The sequence below is a fragment of the Cotesia glomerata genome, linkage group LG1 (assembly GCF_020080835.1).
Source record: "Cotesia glomerata isolate CgM1 linkage group LG1, MPM_Cglom_v2.3, whole genome shotgun sequence".
Taxonomy (NCBI): Eukaryota; Metazoa; Arthropoda; class Insecta; order Hymenoptera; family Braconidae; genus Cotesia; species Cotesia glomerata.
In genome coordinates, this window is record NC_058158.1 from 32,766,507 (window position 1) to 32,783,256 (window position 16,750).

At 33.0% G+C, this 16,750-nt stretch overlaps 1 protein-coding gene and 1 long non-coding RNA gene across 13 annotated transcripts in view; one reads left to right on the top strand and one right to left on the bottom strand.

Annotated features, from left to right (window-relative positions):
• LOC123272369 (homeobox protein homothorax) overlaps positions 1-16,750 on the bottom strand; it is a 295,180-nt gene that overhangs the window by 120,817 nt on the left and 157,613 nt on the right. For all 5 annotated transcript variants that reach the window (XM_044739107.1, XM_044739097.1, XM_044739088.1 and 2 more), the window contains one exon: positions 8,366-8,482. In XM_044739107.1, coding sequence (XP_044595042.1) covers positions 8,366-8,482 — 117 coding nt within the window. The remainder of the gene's footprint in view (positions 1-8,365; positions 8,483-16,750) is intronic.
• Positions 12,186-16,750, top strand: part of LOC123272394 — a 150,098-nt gene continuing 145,533 nt past the window's right edge. For all 8 annotated transcript variants that reach the window (XR_006511073.1, XR_006511074.1, XR_006511079.1 and 5 more), the window contains exon 1: positions 12,186-12,275. This is a non-coding gene — a long non-coding RNA (uncharacterized LOC123272394). The remainder of the gene's footprint in view (positions 12,276-16,750) is intronic.

Sequence of the window (16,750 nt, forward strand, 5' to 3'; positions counted from 1 at the left end):
CTGGTCTCTGGTCGCGGCAATCTGTTGTGGGCACTCGACTCTCTCAGCTTGAGAGCATTCTCATGTGTGCCCTTCCACCATCCCGCTCTACACCACTCATTGGTGTCTCTCCTCATTGCTTATACGGCACAGAATATATAGTATAGAGTATAGAGAGTGTTTGAACTTCTCAATCACCCTCGAGACACAACCCCTTTATTCGCGTTACGTATTTACGCCCTAATCTCGATCCACAGTCTATATAATAATGACAATTAGTGCGTATAGTGGAATTCACCCGGACCGTCATTCCCTGACACCTTTTCCGTCAAAACGTCAATTTCCTAAATGGATTTTTGTGGATATTTATATTTACAGATACCGTAAGTGCGTATAATGATTATCCTAATTTTGTCGATTTTTAAAGTAAAAATTTTCCTGATAAAAAAAAATAATTTTTTGAAAATTGAAGTCACCTTTAAAACTTCTTTATCACTTTGAAGTTAGTATATGAGAAATTTTAGGAGTCTAAAAAATTTTTTTTTGATCAATTTTATACTTATAGATCATAAATAACAACCAAAAACTTAAGTTGGTTTGAAGAGAAAAAAAAAAGCAGGTTCAAAGAATCGCAAGATTAATTCGAAGGTGAGCAAAAAGAGGATAACTTCTTATGGGCACTGTCGCGGTTTAAGAGACCGAGTGTTAATTAACGAGCTGTAAGGTGTTAAAATCGAGTCGCAGTATTTCACGAGATGCCGGTGCGTCATGCCCGATACTCGTGCCGGCTTCCGATCAGAGTATAACCACGGTAAGATGTAGTTTGCCGTGGCCGTAGATAGCCCTGTTGTTGCCGTTCCCGTCCCGTTCTCGAGTAGGTAGGAGTCGAGAGGACGAACAAGAATAGCGATTCTCGGGACACAGGAACTAATAGGCGGAGTAAGAAACAAGCCGACCAACAGATAAGAGCATGGCCCCCGGAGGTCCGGTATAATAATTTGTGCCAGTGTCATTCTCTTAACTCCCAAGACATCTCAATTATTTAAAGTTCGGCTGGCTCCGTACCCAAATTTCCCTCCTCTGTTTATAGTTGCTCACTTCCTCTGATTAAAATTACAGACGTTCATTAGCGGTTTATTAATTACCACGATTTATAATTAGACGATGAATAACTTTTTTCATTTTATTCATTTCATAATTATTATTATTATTACAATGTTTAACCTGTTGTATGTTGTATGTTGCATTATATTAGCAGATATTGTGTAGCCGGGCATAAAAATGGGCAACATAACACCACCTCGAGAATTATATTGAGAGAATGAAACCTCAAGTCTCAAGTCCGAAGTAAAGCGAACACATCAAGTAAAGCGAACCGGCTAATAGACATATCTCTTTGTACTTGTTCTCTCGCTTTCTCTCCCGGAGCAGAGAAAGACGGGAAAGAGGAAACCGTGTGCAGAGAGAGAACGAATGACATATTGCGGGTTGGTATACAACAGAAGAGCTCTCCATATAATACCAACAACATGAAGTAGACGTTGCCATTGCCATTGCCCGAGTCCCGCAATTCGACACGCCGGTGATGTACCGCTCTGTAGCAATACAACCACCTGAAGCAAGGCAAGAAGAAGCTAACCAAACCAAAACGAACCGAACCAAACCGATCCACGTATAAGTATGAGTATATACTGTATCCATAAGTACAAGTGAATAAGAAGGTGATCGAACCGGTCCAATACGCTCGGTGCATCGCTAAATAACACTATTATTCCTACAACTAATAATGATAATAGTCATATCTATAGAGTATAGACCAGCGACCAGCAGTGATGATGATAATAATAATGTAATCAGCCTTAGGCAAATGTCGGGGATAACGAATCGATGGCTGTTCTCACGTTCGCGACATTCGGCATGTTTTTAACATATAAATTCATACATTGCCTGAAGCTTATGCTCATGCTTGCTACATAAACTCTCCTCATTTTATTTACCTCTTATTCTTTTATTTTATTTCTATTATATACAAAGCGACAAACGCTAAATTTATGTAATTTATAATACCTGACTATGACCAGGTGAGTTTTTTAAAAATACTTTTTATGATCTCTTTCTCAATGTACACATAAAATATTGTACATATTTATACGGTCTGTTCGAGTTTTAGCACAATGTACTTTTGTAAAAAGAAAAAAAGTATTAAATCCTTACCATACATTTCCTTACATACCACAATCTTATATACGTTCGAGTATTAGTATTAGTGAATAGAAGGTATTGACGAGAAATCGTAAAAGCACTATTAAATTTTCTCAAGCTATAATTGATCAATCAAGTTAAATTGTTTTATTTATTTTTATTACTATTACCGAGAAAGTAAAGTCTTTTGTACGAAGTTGAGTTGTGTTATTATATTTTTTTTTATATCTAAGACTTTTTCAATGGTACATCTTATATTTCCACGTTTTATTGTTCGTGAAGGCGATAATTGAGCTAATAAAGGTGTGTAAACGAACAAGCAAAGTTAAACATAATAAAAATAAAATAATAGGTTGTACTTATAGTAGTTTTATGTTAGTTTGATTCCATTGTGTGGGGCAATAGTTATTTGAGTGTATGAGAGTTAAAATTTAACATTGATGCCTGAGAAAATGGGAATACACGAGACAATTGCTTGCACGTGGATACCAGACTCAATATAAGTGCGTATCTGAAAACCAATACACACTTTTCACGCACATATATACATACATACATATATAGATATAGAAGAGCATGATTCCGTAGTATAGAGAAACGATATAGGATAGACTGGTGGTACGCTGGTACGCGGGGCACTCTCTTCATTTTCAGGCTGTCACAAGCAGAAGAAGATTCTGGCTGCGTTTGACAGCTGCAGGGTCTGGGTTGTGCTGCTAGTAGGACCTAGGATCTACTCTGGAAACTCCAACGTACCGGGTATAGTACCGCACCAGAAGAGAAGAGAAGAGAGATATAATATGGCTATACCCACGTATACTACTACTACTTCTATAATACCTACTGGGAGCATCAGCATCGTGAGCCACCCTCTATCCTATCCTACTATACCCCGTATATACTCCTCACTTATACTCGGCCGTACACTGCTCACTGTTTGTCTATCTCATTTCCCCTTGTAACCCCGTGTCGTGTCCTGATGCCCGTTCACCGTCATCATCCTCATATATGAATGTACACCCTAAACTACCGTACTCCACCCTCACTCTTTTGGCTCTCATTTTTTACTCTACTCTACCAAACGGTATCCTCATCCACATCCCCGAAGCAGCCATATCGTAACCAGCGGGTGTTCCCGTTTCTCTACTTTGTAAATATACCGCATTTTAATTATTTCATCGTTTTAGTTTTGTTTTATGTTATTTTGTTGTTAGTTACCATTTCTATTATTTTTTTTTTCTACTAATAGGACTACACTGATGGCAGAATTTATTTCCAAGTAATTATAAAATTTATTGAAAGTAAAAAACTTGGATAAAAATCCTTCAAACGCTTTTACTCATCCCTCATCGAGCACCGGATATTGAATATTTATTCGCAGTATTAATATAAGTATAAATGATGTTTAAAAAATTTATTCCATCAAATATATGAGGGAAAATACTTTTTAATCTATTGAAAAATATCGTGGGTTTAATATGAAGAGTACATGCATGCATACATGGCGTATAGGTACTACAGTAGTTGCTCGAGATATGTATGGAGAAAAGTTTAGTGTACTGATATATGTATGTGTATTTGTGTGAATGTATGAAATGGAAAAATTTTCGGAATTGAAAAAACGAGATAAAAGGTCACAGATGCACCGACGAGTGGTGTTTAATATTGGTGCCGCACATGGTTCGCTCAGAGACACATTTCACTAATATTGCACTGGCGGCAGCAGTTATATACTATATACTATATACATACATTTATGTATAATATAGATACCGGTGCTTTACATATCTCTATAGGCATTAATATATTCAACACACATGAATATTACACGTGAGAGGCTCGGAAGAGTGAAGAGGGAGGCTCGGAGTTCGCAGGTAGAGCCAGAAGAGGTAGAGGCGGGCAAAGGAGAAGCTAACCGAGAAAGAGGTGTATAGAGTGTAGAGTAAAGAGTGGTGGGTGAAAGCCATCCACGTACATTGGCTAAACCATTGTGCCTATCTCGGGCTCTCGCGGGGCTTCATGAAATCTGCGGCTTTCATTGTTCCAGGACGAAGCTTTGTACTTTGTGTGCTCTATGGAACACTCTCTTTCCATCTTTATCATTTTATTCATCCCTCTTTCTCACTCCCTGGTTATGTCTATATACGTAACTCCAGAACTATTCTCGGCTGCCTTTGAATAAGGAACTAATGAATATACCTGCGCAAACCCACTATATGTATACACCAAAGCGCGTTATATTTCGCCAAACTAATACATATATACATACATACATTATTTCTCTCGCTCCCTCCTTTTCGCTTTTAACGTACGGCTTATCAGCTAACAGTTTGTGGATTGTGTTTCATCATGTCCATCATTTTCTCTTTTGTTCTAAATAATAATAATAATAATAACAACAACAACAATAACAAATAATAATATACAATAAAAAGTGCAGAAATATTAAAAAAAGTTTTTCCCTTCTGGATAATTGAAAAAGTAAAATTGAATGGAATTTGTTGTTTCTTTGGATACGTGGTTCTTAATCGACTTAGCAATTATCCGTGAAGAAGGTGGAGTAGAAAGAATTGACGATGCGTGAGGACACGAGATACTCTGGTGTGTCCAGCTTAGCTTGGATCGAGGGGACGACAGGACTTGGAAAAAGAATATCAGAGTGTATATATATATATATATAGTACAGTAAGAGGAGTAAGAGATGAGATGAGGTGGAGAAGGTGAACGAGGGAGAAACAAGCCAGACGAGAGATCGAGAGAGATGCCGAGGTGATGGATCGTCCAATCAGTGCCGCGAGATGGAGCACGAGGATGAGGATGAGGAAAGAGTACGCCTAGCCAGGATTGGAATGAGTGGACCCGCTCTTACTCTGGCTTATGCTTACGGCGGCTCGACCGGCTCATCTCCGTGTATAGTATACTACTATACAGGACAGTGGATATGAGACGAAAGGAGAGTGGAGGTCATGGTCGGGTCGGTTGCCCGCTAATCGAAGAACACGTTGTGGCGAAGAAAAAATCCTCTCCTCTCTTATTTACTTTTTTTTATTCATTTCATTTATATTTTTATTTTTTTATTTTTATTTTTATCTTTCTGTATATACTGTACGGGTTCTCTTTCTTCCGAGTACCAGTCCGAGGCTCGCTCCTATCCGCCATTGTGTAACTCAAACATCAAAGAAACCTGGCAACCATCTGAACAATTGCATTCCTCATTTAAAAAAAAAATAAAGAAAAAAAAACTCATAAATTTGGATACCAATGTGCTGGATTTTGTTCTCTGATAAATAATGGATTTAGATTTTATTCTACGTGACATTAAATGGTACCGGTTATTTATTTAAGATTTTGTATTATATTGTATTATATTATGTGTCGAGTTGAGTACAAGTACAAGTGTGTGATTGAGTTTGTACGGTTGGAGAGATGGAGTACAACGGCTGAAAGTTATCAACAGAGTGTACATTTTGGTTTTGTTTGAATTGGTAAGAGTTTAGGGCTTGGAAAAGCCAGCACAGGATGGAGTGGAATGCGAATCCGAAAAAGGTTTCCAGCTCTACAATGACCAGGATAGGAAATGTAGGAGATGGAGGTAGTGATAGTGGCTTGAGGCTTGAAGGCTTACGCTATGCCGGTGAATTGTCCAAGTGTATACAGAAGAGAAACCAAAAGAGAGTAGAAAGAGAAAGAGATACACGAGGGCGGTTAACAATGGCCGCCAACCAAAACATCCGATAAATCTAACCGGCCCGGACCTCAAGCCCCGAGGGGTTTTAAACTCTCACCCTCTGAAACGGACGCCGAGCGCAACCCTTACATTACGCGCGAATCGAGGGAGACCAGCCAGAGTATATATAATATACATTTACACAGAGCTAGTATGTGTACGAGAGTATAGACGAGACCAGGAGAAATTTCAAACGGACAGGAGGAGTAGAGGTGAAGGGATGACGTGCGATCCACGAAAAACCAAACTAAGCGAATTCCAACGACCCTTACTGCCGGTTAGGTGTGGTACAGGTCTATGTACGGCAAACTCTGGCGGTCTGTATTATACATAGTCATTTTCCGGTGCTCGCTGGTATCTGCTATTTTCTATTTGTCTCTGTCTTCGTCCTTATACTTCTTTCTCTTGTTTGTCTCATCTACTTGGCTCACATGTGTAAGCTGTTGTGTCCAGTAACGAGATCTGTTACTCGAGAAAATTTCAGCAAATTTGTTTGTGGCGTTTTACTAATTTGTTTCGCATTCCCTTTCCTTTTCGTACCGGCACTTCTACAACTGTCAACCTGCTTTATAATGCTTCACGGTGACTTGTTTTAATTCACGGTCGCATACACTCACAATCACACGTGTAATTTAATATTTCATTTTAAATATTATTAAAAAAAAAGATCTTATTTTATAATTTAATTAATAGTTTAAGATTGACCATTAAATTGATGAGATGAGTCATTGATGAGATCAACTGTTGAATATAAATTTAGCTTTAAAAATTGTATTATAGAAGTTTTGTATCACTGCATATTTTATATATGTATTTAAATTATATGAATATTTATGATTAATTATCAAAGCGAAAAATTATGTCACTATTAGCATTTAAATAGCCGAGTATTTTTAATGAATTTAAAATATTTATCGGCTTTTCTATATATAGTTATCAATGGAATACTTTATTCTATTCAATTAAATAAAACTATTTCTTATTTAATAGCAATAAAAATAAAATGGGAAAAGAATGCTGATTGTAATTGCGCATTGAATACCGGTATTCAGTCTATGTCTATGTCTATGATATTCACCGTGTGAACAGACCGATTATTAAAATAGCAAGTCGACGATGACGGCTTTATAAGCAGCAATTCATAAATACATTCATACAATATAAATAAATCTATATAAACTAATAGCACAACAGAGTGCTGCACGGTGATTTATCGAAAGAGACATACATCAAGATAGTTCAACGAGGTCGCCGATAACGACTTTAAACATATTGATTTGATAGATTGTCTGATTGAGCATACCAGTTTGCTCTATTTTACCCGGTTGTTAAACTCGTAGTTATTTCCATAATTCAACCTCAACACCTCTGCCTTCCTCACAAATCTAAAACCAATTTTTTTCATTGATTTTTTATTTACCAAAAATAAATCGAATTTTATTTTTTTTACCTGTGGAATTAAAAAAATACACACATGTTACATATATGTTGAGTGGGCGGAAGGCAGAGGACACGTGTGGAAGACACCAGAACGGAGATAGGAAGAGGATGGACAGGTTAGAGAGAATTTCTACTCGCTACCATGGAAACCGTCACATTCCCGCCTCACCACGTTACTATGGATACTCTACGGCGTTCGCGTTTTATTTCGCTTGCGCCAATCTCCCAGTATATTTCTCCTGCTCTGTCTTCTTTGTCTTTGTCTTCCTCTACTGCTTAATAATTACAATTATTTATTTAATCAATGCTAGTGACAATCATCACAATCATACTCACTACTGGAGTAAATCAACAAAAAAAAAAGTTTACTCGGAAAAAATGGTTTTTTGGTGAACAAAGTTTAATCAACGTCAATTGTATTTGTTGTTCCATTTCGCGCCTGAAACAACCATATGCCTGCATCCCATCGTGTACAAATATATGTACATATGCATATATATATATATATATATATATATATATATATATATATATATATATATATATATATATATATATACCTATGGAGAGTAAACATACGTATAGAGTTGCGTGATTGTGATTGGTGGACGCGTCATTCGATATCAATATTTATTCAACGCGACGAATACCCGGGGTACGATTAAAAGTGGTTTATGCTATAAACGTTCTCCCAACCAAACTATCAGTGCATACATATGGATGTATGTATGATAGTCAGACTGCACATTAGAGTGAAGCTAGACTATTCTCGTTCAAATAACGAATATTAGGCCTTCAAACGTTTACAAACACGCATACATCACTCATACTCATTATCATTTATTCATTCATTCACGTGTAAACATACACGTATCTTCATCCTCAGTACACGCTATTTTGACGCCACATATGTCGTAAATAAACTATCAGGTATGATATTTATCATGTATACATTTAGAATTATTATTATATTAAATGATTTTCTCTTTTTTATTTAATTATTTTTTTTAGACTTACCAGGACTGCCAAGAAATACCGAGGAATAAAGGACACCACGACGCGCAGCTTCTGTCGCTGCCGCTCTTTGCGCATCTGGAGGCGAATTCCACTCCGTTCTGCGCTGACACCATTTACCTGTAAAATAAAATAAAAATAATTAATTTAATAAATTTTTAGAGAGAATATGCACGGGTGAACATTGATGAAAAAAAATATAATAAACAAATTATAGATAAAAATAAAAATAAAATAAAAGTTTGCATATAGATGTCAATCACAAATGTAGATTGGTATCGCGTGCTACATTTCAACGGTTGTTTCTTGTCATTATTGTTGTTTTAAATTAATATTGACTTGACGGAAATAATTGCACAATTATGGTAATTTTGCAAGCAACAAAAAATGTTGATAAAAATGTAATAATAAATAGTTGTGTGGATGCGAACACGTGAATTGCGGTAAAGTATCGTATGCACTTAAATTTAAATTTGAAATAATAAAAAATGTATATATCCATATCTATATCCATGTTTGTATATTTGTATGGATATTGCTGTCACATCGAGTCAAAGTATTGTGATGACATGTGCGCTGAGATTGTTAATGTGAAATCGCAATGGATAAGAGTTGCGTGATGATAAATATTTTTAGTTCTTAGTCGTAAGTTGTAATTATTTATTATGTTGATAAAAAAGCGGCTATTCCTAGTTTATAGTCATGAATTTTTATTTATTTATATTTATAGATAAGAAATATATTTTGGGTACTGAAGTAAGTTTCCGAAGAAGTCGAACTTTTCTGTAGCTTCATCTGGTAAATAGTATTTAATGATCATGATGTGTAATAAATATTTATTTGCCCCGTTTATTTTATCGTGCAATTAAATGTGAATATTTTTACAATCATCGTTTATCGTCTCTTAATTTTTTTTTTTTTTTTTTTTTTTTTTTTTCAATTAAATCCATTAATATTTAAATTTTTTCTCATGAAATTTAATATCGGATTTTTTATCAGAAGTTTTTTAAAATTTTATGTCTTAATTACGATTGAAACTGAAATTAACAGAAATTTGACACGTTTTAGCTTTTTTTTTTCAATAATTTAATTATTTAAAAAAAAAAACAAAAAATTCATGATATTTTTAAGACCTACAGATAATATATTAGTTAAAATTTTTATGCCATATTAGGTCAAGTGATTAGTAGGCTTGTTACAAAACAAAAAATGTTACTTGAAGAGATTTTAATATAATTTTTTAATAAAACAAATGTTGATAATCTAAAAATTGAATTTTTATATTTTTCTAGTAAAATTTTTTTGAAAAAAAATTCCAAAATTATTCAATATCTGCTGATTTTATTATCATAATTACTCAAAAATCTTTGACTCACCATTTTAGATATCAATGATGATAAAAATAAAATAAAAAAAAAAACGTGTAATAAAATTAAATGATGCAATTATCATCCAATCCAAAAAGGAATATTTAAGTTATATTTTAACACTTGCCTTACACTGACAACGATGATGATTGTGAAGTTATGTTATTCTTAAATTTTTACATTACAAATATTCTTGAACGCGTTCCATTGTTTTAAAATAATCGATTTAACTCTTTACTTTATATCAAATGAATTCTGTTGACATTTTGTTCAATTTATTCTAAATCATAAATAACAAGAAAAAAAATAATAAAAATAAACCGGGTATGCGGAGATTTAAACGCGTCTTTAAATATAAAACTAAAATAAAGCAAACTGACATATATATTCACGGATGAAATACGACACCGGAATTTTTTCTCAATTTTTCGGCGAACTCGACTATTGTATATCTCCAAGTTAAAAAAAAAAACAATATGTTCGAAAGTAAACACTGTCTGTATGACAGAATATTACTGACCTAGCTTATGTTGTTTATTTACTATTTACGTCGTCGCCCGGTATATTTTTTGCATACGAATTTACAAACTGTCCGATTTAATTTAAGTATTTAAATATATTGTTTTATTATTTCAAGTTATTATTTAATTATTCCCGATAAATTAGTAATATTTATTCATGTTCATCTTCAATATTTAATTGCAAAAATGAGAAAAGTGAAGAACTGCGACGCGACAAACAAAACTTGCTGATTCATGACGCTAATGTAGCTTGATTGTCAGTAAGACCGCTAGGCAGCGCTTGCGCAGGTTGTCAGTTGAGCTAGGAACTAAAATTTGAATTTTATTGGCTAATCAATTCTGGTAACTTTTAATCTGATTGGTCCTAGAGAAATTTTCAACTAATCACAATTTTTGGATAAAAAACAAAGCAACTAATTTTTTGCCAACTTCACACTGTTCTCAAACTGCGGCGTCATTGTTGCTCATTAAGTTACTTACTAATAATTATTAAATTATTAGTGATTAACATTATAAAAAATAACAAATATTAAAAATCCAGTTGATTAAATTTAAAAATAATTAAAAATACCAAAAAAAAGAGTCAGTAAATATTTTATTTGAATCTAAATTTGACTTGGTAAAATTCAACGGTCAGCGATATATCTGACAAGTACTTAAATACATAAAAAAATATAAAGGAAAAAAAGTAAAAATAAAATACAGTAAATAAATAAACTGCAGTCAATGGTCAGTAATATTCAGGACAATGGAATAAATTAAATTAAATGTTGGAAGTATTTTAATTTTAGCCAAAAGATAAATTCCGCGAAAGAGTTGAAGCAGGAAATTCGCGGAACTCGAACCGTGTCGTATTTCGATCTATGTACTGGCGCTCATACCAACGCATGACGGCTGCTTACTGTCTTTGTTTTTAAACGTACGTCAGATCGCGGAGTAAAATTTTTTTTTTGTTCAGTTTTTAATTTTTATTTTTCGACGGGTAAAAATTTAAATTGCGTTATAATAAAAAAAAAGTAAAGTCAGTGTTGTAGATATTAGATTAAGTAGTGAGTTAAGTACAGTGTAGAGTTGGGTAGGAAATTGTTAGTAATATCAGCAGTAACAAGTCAAAATGTTGATTTATCATCATTTAAGTCCTGTATTTTCAATCAGTTGAATCTAAGAGAATGAATCATTCTGTCATCAATGTCAACAGGTATCAGTTATCAACATAACCACAAAATTTTATTAAATAGAATGTACTAATTGTTGATTTTGTTACAGATTATGAAATATCTTGATGAATTGTCATGCTATCATCTTCTCAATAAATTAATTTGAAGTAAAGTAATTGAAATAAAAATTTGAAGTGTAAGTAAACTAAATATTTATACTAATAATGATTTTTGCTCTAAAAATCAGCAGACACCTCACTTTTTTTTTTTCTTAATAACTATAGTATATTACACACCTAGGGAAGTAAAGTAAGAAATGTCTCAGATCACATGTAATTGTTGGCCGAGGCGAAGCCGAGGTCAACAAACATGTGATCTGAGGCTTTCTTATTTACTTCCCGAGGAGTGTATACTATTTTTTTGTCCGACGAAGGCGGAAAGCGGCAACTTAGTTTAGCGCAGCGGGACGAAAGTTGCCACTTTCCGCCCGGAGGGCAAAAAAATTATTTTTAATACGATATACACATCAAATATTAAAAATCTTTATTAGAATGCTTCAATTATTATTAAAATAAATTATTAGTTGAATAAACACCAACCAATTTTCAAATTTACATACTTTATAAGTAAAAAAATAGTAGACGTTGTTTATTTTTACAAATTTAAAAAGTAAATAAGTAAAATATATAATTGTTAAAGATTATCTCATTAAAATTAAAATCTTATTAAAATTTTAAATTGCGTAATAATATTTAATGTTATTGATTTTTAGATTAAAAAATTGAAAATTCAGTTGAAGCAGTATTATCATTTCCAGCAGCAGCATCATCGTAATTATTGTTACGAATATAAGAAAAAATAATATTCGGTGAGTCAAACCTTAAAAAAATATATATAAAAAACCTGTAGTATATCCGTCAAAGTATACAATAATTATTAATCATAATCCGTTTTGTTGGTGAGGCGGTTCAGTTTCTTGTACACTGTATATTATAGAGTAATATATAGCGTAGTGTCTGATCCTGAGGAAAAAAGGTAACTCGGTCCTGGCAGTATTACAATTTCCCAGATGCGAAAATAGGAAAGGTATCTACTTTATTTCTCGGCGAAGATCCCAACAGAATGAGGATACACGGGGAGCCGGGGGTATCTGAGTAAGCCGCCGAGCGAAGTAATTTCACACGGGTGAGCGAGGGTATTTTCAGAGCACCATAGAACTCGGAGGATGGAAAAGCCCCATGTGTAACGGAAAAATAAAGTAAAACCGTCAGATGCGAAAAGAAACTAAAATAAAATAATAAAAAAAGTAAGTAGCCGTAGACTAGGTAGGTAGAACCGTGGCAAGTTCTTATCTCAGGATGTAACCAGCCAGCATAGCCTTTAAGAATTTTACGCCGCGAAAATTATATTCTCAAAGATTGTCTTTGTTGTTCTTGTCGTTATCTTGTCGCAGATGTTTGTTTTGTTGCGATACCAGTCAGTAATTATTACTCTATTTCCATCTTTCTTCTCCGTAATAAAATAGTTTTAAATTTTAAAAATAAATACCAAGTAAAAGGAAGTAATAAAATGTATTTAATAGCTTAAAAAGATAGTTTGTAATTACAAATATGCAAAGTAGCTTCCCATAAATAAAAATTAGATGTCACTTTAGCAACATTGTCAAATAATATAGCCCAAGGCTTTTGAGTTGTCCATTTGAGTGCATTTAATCGTTACTCTATAAATCAAACGCGTACCTTTTACCTTCTTTTCGGTTCCTGAAACTGTGCTCTCGTAAAAAATGAATTATGACCAGTCCCAAGAGATGCCTTACACTACACGTTCACGCTCGATGTAAAAGGACTGAGTTGAGACAGACACTAACACCGAATCCATTTCACATTTCAAACCCGAGTGAGTAGAGTGTCCACTCGGTCCATTAATTTGCGATAAAAACTTACAAAATAAGTAAATACCCGCGTAATCATTGTAATCTCAACTACCACTCTTTTTATACTTTTCTCTCGCTGTTTCTCGCTTCTCCTTCCATTTTATTTGACTCTTTTTTTTTAACCGGAATAACCCTTATTATCTTAATGACAACTGCTCAAAAAGTTTGTATCTTTTTTTGTAGTTTTAAATTTAAATTTAAATAAAAAAAAAAAAATAATATAAATCAAATTTTTTTCAATGACGGTTATATTACTACATTTTATTGTATATAATTTACAATTATTATTATAATTATAAATATATATTACCGTATATCTTCAATTAAATATGACTAACAAGTATAACTGTCTCATTTTAACCATTTAGATAATCGAATATGTATTTATAAAAGTGTATACCTGGATCCTAGTCTCTGAAAATATCAAGGATTGTGTTTTCTGTGGGTCGTGTAATATTATTTAGTGTAGAGACGATTTATCGTCCTTAAGCGACAGGTTGTAATCAAACACATCAACCCGTCAATTTAGTATCACTGATTTACCGTGGGAATTAAAACAAGTTATTTATCAAAACAAATTCCATAAATTCTTTGAATAATTTTAGAAATTTAATTTTACTTCCTCGTACAAATTAACACAATAGTTTTAAATTAAAAGTTAAAAATATTCCTCCCTATCTTTGTTATAATAATAATGGTAAAGTTAATTAAATTCGAAATAATTCATCAGGATAATAAAAATGAGAAAATCAATTTAAAGTTGTCATAACGTAACAGTTTTTAACTGACAAGTATTAAATAAAGTGAATAATAAAAAGGAATGAGAAGCTAAAAACAAATTAAAAAAAGATGTTTGTAAAACGAGCTGACGTTTACATACTCTTGTTGAACGGTGAATACGATGACCGTGTCATGTGTTTACCTATCTCTTTTTCGCTTTATATTGTGATACTCTTCTTTGCTCTCTTCTCAACTTGTATCTTTTTGTATTATTTCATTTTTATCCCTTGAACTCAGTTAACACTGTTGACAGTTATAAATTGAAGTATATTACTCCACCCATTTCAACTCTATTCAAAACTCCACATTTATTATTATTTTCTCTTTATCCAGGCAATCATAAGAAACAATAATAATTACAATCATAATCACGAATTTCATTTGCATACCGATTGTTAAAATTACCATATAATATAATAATAATCTCAATTATCTTCCATGTAGCTTCTACACTGTAAAAAAATCGGAAGTGAATTTCAGCTCTATTATATCCGAGTATATAGTTTAAAAATTCTATTTAAAGTTTAAATCAGTAAATATTAATCAAATTTTTCTAAAAAATTAATTTTTTTTATTAACATTGAACTAAATTTTTGACAAGATTATTTTCTTTTTAAGTCTTGTTGATAAATTCTACCATAAAAGTAAGAAAAAAATAGTATATTACACTATTAGGGCAGAAAGTTTGAGATTTCTGCACTGCGCGCCATGATGTCCGAGGCGTAGCCGAGGGCATCACGGTGCGCAGTTCAGAGCTCTCAAACTTCTGCCCGTGTAGTGTATACTATTTTTCTTTATAGCCGGTCGAAAGTACGTAAAATATTTAATGTACTGCATCGAAAAAAAATTTATGCCTTCCCCCGACATTTGCGGCACGAGCGAAGCGAGTGCTGCTAGTCGGAGGGGGAGGGGGGGGGGCAGGCATCAAATAAAAAAAAATTAATGTAAAATCAAATAAAAAATAATTAACAAACATTTTTTTTGAAAAATTTTTAGACTAAATAAAACTGAAATTTCTTGAATTCAACAAACATGATAAAGATTATTCTCGATTAAAAATAAAAAAAAAAAATTAGGAAAACGGTTGACCCTAAAGACCATCCCTGCAACTTCCCGCTACCTCCATACCTAAGTGCTCAACAATTCACTTATTTTTTAAGCTCTTCGAGCTCAAAAATATAATTTATGTGTAATTTTGAGCTCTCCGAGCTCAAATAAATCGCTGTTCTGTACTTTTGAGCTCTTCGAGCTCAAAAGGCTAATGGAAGTTTTATAGAATACTATTTTTTGAATTTTCAAACCGCAATAACTTTTGAATGAATAAACCGATTTTCTCGCGGTTCACGGCATTCAACGCAGTTTTTTGAGTTCTTTGAAAAATTTTTAAACGTAAACTGGTCAGACTAAAAATTTCATAGAAATTCTGAAAAAAACATTTTTTTCGACAACGATATCTCACGAACAAATTAACCGACTTTGACCGGGCTGGTGGCAATCGACGTGGTTTTTTGAGGTTAAGAGCTGATTAGTTTTTGGAATTGATCGGTTCAGCCGTTTAAAAGATATTTAAAAAACACGAATTTTTGGAAATTTTATTTTTGAGATTTCTCAAAATTTATCTACTCAAATTCTATAAATTAGTATCAGAATTCTAGGGGCACTCTTCAAAACGCCGCATATTTCGATCGAATCGGATGATCCGTTCAAAAGTTATGAAAGATTTACACACACACACACACACACACACACACACACACACAGACACGGTGACATCACCGCGGAAATAGTCAGGAAAGCTTCCTAGGACCTCAAATCATTGAGATCTGATGAAAACTCGATTTTAGAAAAACGGGGTGAAAACAATAACTTCCCGATTTTTGAAAATTTTCAATTTTCTTAGCGGGAAGTTAAAAAACGAGCATATTATCTGAAAATTAACAATAATTAATAAAAATTAAATTAAATAGTTGTTACTGCGTACATTTTTCTAAATAATTCATTAATTAAATAAAGTTGATCCATTTTACACACGTCACTGTCAAACTGAATCTTAGTACAGTACAACCTGGTTATAAGTTACATCGGATGATCTACTCACTCTTACGGCAGTTATATCTTTATCTATAGCTCCATTTATACATAAAATATTTCATGTAAGTAGAAGAAATAAAGAAATATAACCAAGTTGTAATGTACCATCAATCGTAAATGATCAGCGTAAACAAAACATAGTTAGTAACAAATGACTAATGTCAGTCGCGGTAACGAAAGCATTTTATGCTCCCGCTGTTCTAGAGAGCGAATGTGTAGCTTTACTAATGCACGAATCTTTAACTTTCTGCATCGAAATAGGTGCAAAAGATGCGTACTTTCGACCGAGGTATGAAGAAAAAGAAATTTATTAACATAAATACGTTCTATTAAATTAAATTAGTGACTTTTAAATAAATTATCACAGAGAAAATTTCCTAAAAAATAATACTTGTAGAATTAAAAAAAATAAAAAATTCACTTTGCGGAGTTTCTTTTATTCATAATAAAAATAAAATCCTTGTCGGAGTAAATTTCACTCTAGAAGGATTAAATCAATTAAAAATTATCTATTCCGAAATACTTTTACAGTGTAGTTC